The following is an 8,732-nucleotide window of genomic DNA, read 5'->3' as shown; positions in this document are numbered from 1 at the left end:
CTTCCATCCCTCCTCAGCCTTCCTCTCCTCTGAGGACCCAGTGAGGGTAGAGCTCAGTCAGAGAGGTGAGAGGTCACACGTGGATTAGATGGTAAATATTTATGTCCCCTTAGCGGTTCATCACATCAGCAAAAGGTAATATGTTCCATCATCTATGTTTATTTACATTAGTGCAAATTGACCACTGGTATTGGTGTAATTTCTCACCCTTTTTGGCTCTATGAAAGTTAATTCCCCTCATACACGCATTTGTTCTTTGATATTATGAAGGTCATTTGTGTCAAATGTACTTTTCCCCACTCATTCACCCCATCTCTTTACATTGCTATCGTCTCCCTAAAACTCACTAGCTTCTAGAACTCTCATCCCCTTGGAACAAGCCCAAACAAAACTCAAATCAAATTGTATTAGTCACATGCGCTGAATACGTGTAGACCTAACAGTGAAATGCTTACTTATGAGCCCTTAACCAACAGTGCAGTTTTAAAAAAAATACAGATAAGAAGAAGAGAGAACTCATTTCCAACATGGAAAAAAAAAATCAATTGTTATCCATGATCCATGGTAACACACTGGTTAAAAACACACTGGTTAAATGCACAACACAAATATTTTGACTGCCCACCCTTGTGACAATCAGCAACCAAGTTGTCCTTACCACATGCTCTAGTACATTTGGGTTGGCACATCTGAGAATGAATCCTGATATTCTAAAAGCAGGGCAACAATGTCAATATAATTGTACCCAAAAATGGTCAGTTGGTTACATAAATAATTATGATTACTAAATGTTACATGAAATGGAAATATTAAATATTTGGTTGCATAGTCTTATTTTCAATTACATTTTGCTAGGTGAGATATCCCCAATGTCAAAACACAGTTTTAACATGTACGAATCAATAACCAATATGCAGAAACAGTTTGGGATAAATTGAAAACCTAAACATAAAATGGGCTATATACACAAACATCTGCCACAATAATCATATTACTTGAATTGTTTAAACAAGCTCCTTATAAACTGTACTGGCACCAGAAACACTGTTGTTTTGACAAGTGGCAATAAATCATTGATATCGATTAGGGGGGAAATCAGGTTGTACGTGATGTTGAAACTAACAACTAAAAAAACACATGGAAACGGGAGATTAAAGGACAACCTGCAGAAGACAGTCAGCTACATTTTGGAGTGCTGCATTTAAATGTAGGGGTCGCTAAACAAAGGAACACAACACTTATTTGTCATAACTCATCGCTAAAATAATTTGTGCGAGAGGAGGGAGATGAGGTTGCAGGTCCTGTTAAAACTAACAGCTCAAAAACCACACGGAATCTGGGAATGTGTACATCCCTGGTTAGAGGACAATTTGTAGAAAAAGCTTGCTACATTTTGAAGTGTTGCATATTGATTCAAGTGGGTCACCAACATGGTAAGTGTAACACAAGTCTTTTTTTGTTAGTCACTTTTTGTTAAATCACAAATAGTAACTCTTTCAATTCAAGGCCTGTATTTTTCCTTGAGGCTAATATACCTATCAAATTGAAATCAATAGAACAGGGGGCAAACGTTTAGAGTTCTACATTGTGACATTATTCAAATAGTCCTACTACAATGTTTAAACATTCTACATTGTGACATCGTTAAAATACTCTTCCTACATTGTTAAAACATTCTACATTGTGACATTAATTCATTGATATCATGAAACAACTCCTTCATGTATGTATTTTCTGATGTTTGATCAGAGGTATTTTATCAGATTATCTCTGGTCACACTGATCACAGCTGAGGTTTCTCTCCTGTATGTGTTATATGGTTTGTAGTCCGCTTGCTAGACATAGTAAAACTCTTCCCACATTGAGCACAGCTATAAGACTTCTCTCCTGTGTGTTTTCTCTGGTGTGATATCAGGCTGTTTGACTGAGTAAAACACTTCCCACATTGAGCACAGCTAAAAGGTTTCTCTCCTGGGTGTGTTCTCTGGTGTTTAGTCAGACAGCTAGATGTAACATAACTCTTGCCACATTCAAAACAGCTATAAGATTTCTCTCCTGTGTGTTCTCGTGTGATTTCAGGCCGGTTGACCGAGTAAAACTCTTCCCACATTGAGCACAGTTATAAGATTTATCTCCTGTGTGTGTTCTCTGGTGTGATATTAGGCTGGCTGATTGAGTAAAACTCTTCCCACATTGAGTACAGCTAAAAGGTTTCTCTCCTGTGTGTATTCTCTGATGAATTTTAATGCCCGCTGATGAGGTGAATCTCTTCCCACAGTCAGAGCAGCGGTGACTTCTCTTCCCTGTGGGTTTCTGCTGGTGTTTCTTGTGTTCAAATGTGGAGAGTCTCTTCTCTGCCTTGTCAGCATCATGAGGTTGCTGAGGCTCCCCAGAGAATCCACGTCTCTCTCCTGCGTGAACAACAAAGTCAGACAGATGGTTAAAGGCCCACAAAATGAGCAAGAATAGTCATATTTTGTCTTGTTTCCACATGAGTAGTAACATCGATGATTGAGTTATTCAAGTTGTTGAAACCCTAAGCAATGTGCCAGACAACGTTTGGTCTCCAATATAGGACAATTTCTGTGTATGCTAAAATTGCCGCACAAGGGCGACGCACATACAATTTAGTTGCAGAAACTCCTCCATGCTAATGAGGAAACCGCTAATTAATGGATGTAGTATATCTGCTAATGAGGAAACCACTAGTTATGGATGTAGTATATCTGCTAATGAGGAAACCACTAGTTATGGATGTACCATATCTGGTAATGGGGAAACCACTAGTTATGGATGTACCATATCTGGTAATGAGGAAACCACTAGTTATGGATGTACCATATCTGGTAATGAGGAAACCACTAGTTATGGATGTACCATATCTGGTAATGAGGAAACCACTAGTTATGGATGTACCATATCTGGTAATGAGGAAACCACTAGTTATGGATGTACCATATCTGCCTGGAGCAAAAATGGTGAGCAAAGATTTTAGTTTCTCACAATGTATTCTGAATGTGAATGGGGAAAACTCAGGGGAGTAACCTCCATTTCCAGGTTGCTTATGAGTGAATTTCACACTACTTTGGATTATAATTGTAAGGCTCGTTTGAATGTTCTGCTTAACATAATGTTTGTGTTATCATCGCAAATATCACTTTATACTTTAAAAAAAGACACTTCAACATCAGCCTGACAATGAGGGTTTGTACACTGTGTTCGCCAATTTGGCACAAAACTTTCATGATTAGTTAATTACGTAATAATAATGAATTGATTTGATAAAACAAATCTTCACTTTAATTATACCAAAGACACGACCAATAACATTTGATTTGACCCCGCAAGATGCGTCAGTTTTGTCAATTTATTAATTGTGTTTTGTTTGAAACACTCCTGTCAATGTTGAGTTAGGACGCACACCTAATTACGCATATAGAAGTAGGACTAGTCTACCTGGCCTGCACGCAAATGTAGGTCTATAAATGTGCCCATTTGGGGATGTCTGATAGTATTTCTGATTGTCTTAACGCACCACCACTAAATGAGTTCTGGAGCTTCTGAAAAGTAATGCTTTATTCACCTCAAACAGCAAATGAACAAAGTCTTATCAGAATCAATTGCAAATGAGAATCGTTCCTCAAAGTATTTGAAAAATATTTCCAGCTCTCGCACTTTCGATATCCACTCGGCACAAAAGGGAAAAACGTAATACGCTGATACAGTGGAAATGTCAAAATACCTGATTACTTCTTATCCCTTTCACAAAGCCTAAAGCTGTAGGTGTCAGCTGTCTGACTGCTGGTGTAGCCTATTACCAGAAACTATAGGAGCATAACGACTGCTGGTGTAGCCTATTAGCAGAAACTGTAGGAGCATAACAACTGCTGGTGTAGCCTATTAGCAGAAACTATAGGAGCATAACGACTGCTGGTGTAGCCTATTAGCAGAAACTATAGGAGCATAACGACTGCTGGTGTAGCCTATTAGCAGAAACTATAGGAGCATAACGACTGCTGGTGTAGCCTATTAGCAGAAACTATAGGAGCATAACGACTGCTGGTGTAGCCTATTAGCAGAAACTATAGCAGCATAATGACTGCTGGTGTAGCCTATTACCAGAAACTTTTGGAGCATAACGACTGCTGGTGTAGCCTATTACCAGAAACTATAGGAGCATAACGACTGCTGGTGTAGCCTATTACCACAAACTATAGGAGCATAACGACTGCTGGTGTAGCCTATTACCAGAAACTATAGGAGCATAACGACTGCTGGTGTAGGCTATTACCAGAAACTACAGGAGCATAACGACTGCTGGTGTAGCCTATTACTAGAAACTTTTGGAGCATAACGACTGCTAGTGTAGCCTATTACCAGAAACTTTAGAGGCATAACATCAGATTTTACAAAGGCCAGCAGCAACGGGAGGAGTAGGCTAAGGAAGAGGTTTTATTCTGATGGCTATCTTGTTTCAGAGGGGTGTCATCAATAGACCATAATGACAAAGGGAAAACAGGTTAAAAAAAACAGAAATACCTTATTTACATAAGTATTCAGACCCTTTGCTATGAGACTCAAAATTGCTTTCAGGTGCATCTTGTTTTCATTAATCATCCTTGAGATGTATCTACAACTTGTTTGGAGTCCACCTGTGGTAAATTCAATTGATTGGACATGATTTGGAAAGGCACACACGTGTCTATATAAGGTCCCACAGGTGTCAGAGCAAAAATCAAGCAATGAGGTCGAAGGAATTGTCCTTAGAGCTCAGAGACAAGATTGTGTTGAGGCACAGATCTGGGGAAGTGTTACCTTCATCGGGGAAGGGAACAAGAACCCGATGGTCACTCTGACAGAGCTACAGATTTCCTCTGTGGAGACGGGAGAACCTTCCGGAAGGACAACCATCTCTGCAGCACTCCACCGATCAGGTCTTTATGGAAGAGTGGGGAGGCGGAATCCACTCCACAGTAAAAGGCACATGATAGCCAGCTTGGAGGTTGCCAAAAGGCATTCAGGCCAAAGAGTTCAATCTTGGTTTCATCAGACCAGAGAATCTTGTTTCTCGTGGTCAGAGTCCTTTAGGTGCCTTTTTGGCAAACTCCAAGCGGGCTGTCAGGTGCCTTTTACTGAGTTATAGAAGTATGGACAAATCTTTTTTGTTAATAATTCCATGGGTCTTACAGTTCAAAATCAAATAGCAAAATGATCCTTGGTATAACCTTCTTAAAACAGTACAATACAGGGGAAGCCCTTCATGTTGTTTAAACCTTCTTAAAACAATTCCATATAGCTTTGAAGAACCTCCCCCTCAGACAGGGCTTAGACTGTAATGGGTTAAAACTATCTGAGACTTACATTACTCAGAGACTAGATATCCTGGGATCGTACATCTTACATTACGAAGACTAGTTATCATGGGGAATAGTTTTAATACATTTGCAAAAAATCAAAAAAATGTTTTTGCTTTGGTATTATGGGGTATTTTGATGTCGTAGATTGATGAGGAAAAAAAGTATAATATAATCAATTTTAGAATAATGAGATGCACCGATATTACATTTTTGGCCAATATTTTCCATGACCAAAAAACGAAACCGATAACTGAAATAAAATGTTTTGCTGCCTTTGAAGCATTCTAGTACTGTTAAATAGTTAACACACACGGACGCAGCGGTCTAAGCCACTGCATCTTAGTGCAAGAGGTGTCACTACAGTTCCTGGTTCGAATCCAGGCAGTATCACATCCAGCTGTGATTGGGAGTCCCACAGTAGTAGTCTGTTATTGGTGTAGAGAGGACGACAAAGGAGAGGGATCCCACATTTGGATGGGAAGACACAAATTACCATTATTATGGAAAATATTAATTTAAAATCCAGGAATTTAACAACTTTGGCTTTCTAGGACATGCCAGTAGGTTGTATCCATGCCAGTAGGTTGTATCCAAGTGCAAACAATTATCAACCCAACTTGGAAAATGTTGAATTTGGTCAACAACAAAATTAATGGCTTATTTGCTACGTGAGGTTTACTTGATCTAACAGAAGTTTCGTAATGATTAAGTTGTTATGTGGACACGTGACATACCGACAACTTTGATAAAAACACTATAGGAGTTGTCTCCAGATCGCTATGCATATTCATGCTAGTAGCTTAGCATCTCTCTCCATTGAATACAGGCGGTGGACGTCAACAACCCTCATAGAATATAAACAATAGTTTACAATAATAAGATGTATCCACCAATCCAAAGAAAGGATAGGCGGGAGCTAGACAACCCGCAGTGCCGCTTTGTGGACAACGACTCCTCTTGTTAAGGAGGAGAGACATCTTGTCAGTATATCCATAATATTTGGTGTAGTCAACCCAACTCTCACATGGCACTATTGGGGGGCACGGTGTGTAGTAAAACATCACTACACGAAAATCACTACAAGCCGTACCCCCCAGTCTGCGGTCAGCAGATAGACCCTTCTCAAATATATATGTTAAGACACTTTTTGGAAACGGAATGGAGAAAACAAGGGGTAGCTTGCTCTCTACGTCGTCTGATTTTAGACATATCAGTCATCATTCTAGGGCCCTCCCTTGAAGAGGTATTGACGAGCCAACTCCGAATATCCAAAGTGAAAAACCAATTTAAGGCGGTACTTACTGGTTTGAATCAGATCTCCTATCTCCACCTCTTCATCTTTCAATGTGACAGTAATCTCCCCGTCCTTCTTCACTCCAAAAACAGCATCTTCCTCTTCTTTCACTGAAACATCTTTCTCTTCTTCTTCCACTGTAACAGCCTCACCCTCCACTTGTTTTACTGTGACATCCTCTTCCTCCTCCTCTTTCACAACAATGTTCAGCCCCTGAGCTTCTTTCTCCGTCCAGCATTTCCCCTCTTCTTTAACAGGAGGGGAGTAGTTTAGGGAGCTCATGGTCGGGGATGTTAGGTAGCTAGCTATCATTAGCGACTAGACTAGTGCTAACTTAACCAACCAGCTACTATAGCTGACTAATACAAAATAACGTAATATTAAATGAAATAGGTTAACAAGTAGATACGACAGAAGTGTGTCTAAAACACAGTAGCTAATATACATCGAAAGCGTATAAATAGCTTGAATCTTTCGGCTATGTTGGCTAGCAAGCTACGGAGGTTTCTGAAGAACCGTCCACTAGATTATAGACACACATCGCCGTCTGCTGACTGGAGGGGAAACGCAGTTGAGGATCATATTTTATTTTCAGACAAAGATTATTTTTTTAATGGATTTAATTAAATAATACTATTATATTGAGACATACAAAAGACTTGAATGTGTTGATTGATTAGTGCGAATAAAACAATGTTTACTACAGCACATTTAAGGAAGTTTCATAAAGTCTAAATAAGTAGCTTGCTACTACTGTCGGTCTATACTGCTCCTACATGGTGTAACAATACATCATGTAGATGTATATAATGAGCAGACTAGGTCTATGCTGCTCCTACATGGTGTAACAATACATCATGTAGATGTATATAATGAACAGACTAGGTCTATACTGCTCCTACATGGTGTAACAATACATCATGTAGATGTATATAATGAACAGACTAGGTCTATACTGCTCCTACATGGTGTAACAATACATCATGTAGATGTATATAATGAACAGACTAGGTCTCTACTGCTCCTAAATTTTTATGTATTATTATGTAGTATTTATTTCACCTTTATTTAACCAGGTAGGCAGTTTAGAACAAGTTCTCATTCACAACTGTGACCTGGCCAAGATAAAGCAAAGCAGTTTGACAAAAACAACAACACAGAGTTACACATGAACAAACATTCAGTCAACAACACAATAGAAGATAGAGAATATACTTTTATGTTTAGGAATATTGTGAAACACGATCATTCCACTATTAATGCAGATATTATGGACATTTTATCTAAAACATGTAATGAATGATATCATGTGTGCCCAGCTTTTAAAATGGACAGGAGACTATTTGAGACTCAGCCTTGAATTACAATTTTATGGAATGTTAACTTTGATTGTCTTCAATGAAAATGATAGACCTTTCAAACATGGAATGCAACGTTGTATGAAACATTATTGTCAAGTGACTTGATGTCTACGGTGCCAAAGACATTGATAGTTGGGAGTGTCAAAGTGTGTAGATATAACGGTAATAATGTCAAAATCCCACTTTTAACAAACATCAGAATTGGATAAAAAAAAAAAAAGGTTTTACCCGAGTAGTGCAACGGTCGAAGCTACTGCATCGAAGGGCTTGAGGAATCACTACAGACCCGGGTTTGATCCCGGGCTGTACCACAACCTGCTGTGATCAGGAGTCCCATAGAACAGCACACTATAGTCCAAGCGTTGCCCAGGTTAGGGAGGGTTTGGCCGGGGGCTTTACTACTCTAGCGACTCCTTGTGGCGCCTGCAGGCTGTCCTCGGTCGTCAGGTGAACAGTGTTTCCTCCGACATATTGGTGCATCTGGCTTCCGGGTTAAGCGGGCAGCTGTTAAGAAGCGCGGTTTGGCTGGTCATGTTTCAGAGGACGCATGACTCGACCTTCGAATCCTGAGCCCTTTGGGGAGTTGCAGCGATGAGACAATATTCTTATTTTTTATTTTACCTTTATTTATACAGGTTTTTCTCATTGAGATAACATCTCTTTTCCAAGAGAGACCTGGTCCAATAGCAGCAGGGGAAACAACGTTTCAGACAACAACTT

General features: G+C 39.5%; 1 protein-coding gene across 1 annotated transcript; it reads right to left on the bottom strand.

The window, feature by feature from the left end:
* Positions 1–1,387: 1,387 nt before the first annotated feature.
* Positions 1,388–7,195, bottom strand: LOC121841598 (zinc finger and SCAN domain-containing protein 2-like). Its single transcript, XM_042310878.1, has 2 exons — positions 6,660–7,195; positions 1,388–2,411 (listed from the first exon to the last, which is right to left on the bottom strand). Exons 1-2 carry the CDS (start codon positions 6,961–6,963, stop codon positions 1,996–1,998), a joined length of 720 nt encoding a protein of 239 aa, XP_042166812.1. The 5' UTR covers positions 6,964–7,195; the 3' UTR covers positions 1,388–1,995.
* Between the last annotated feature and the right edge of the window lie 1,537 nt (positions 7,196–8,732).

This window comes from Oncorhynchus tshawytscha, linkage group LG32 (assembly GCF_018296145.1).
Source record: "Oncorhynchus tshawytscha isolate Ot180627B linkage group LG32, Otsh_v2.0, whole genome shotgun sequence".
Taxonomy (NCBI): Eukaryota; Metazoa; Chordata; class Actinopteri; order Salmoniformes; family Salmonidae; genus Oncorhynchus; species Oncorhynchus tshawytscha.
The sequence above is the reverse complement of the archived record's forward strand: the minus strand, read 5'-3'. Positions and strand labels throughout refer to the sequence as shown.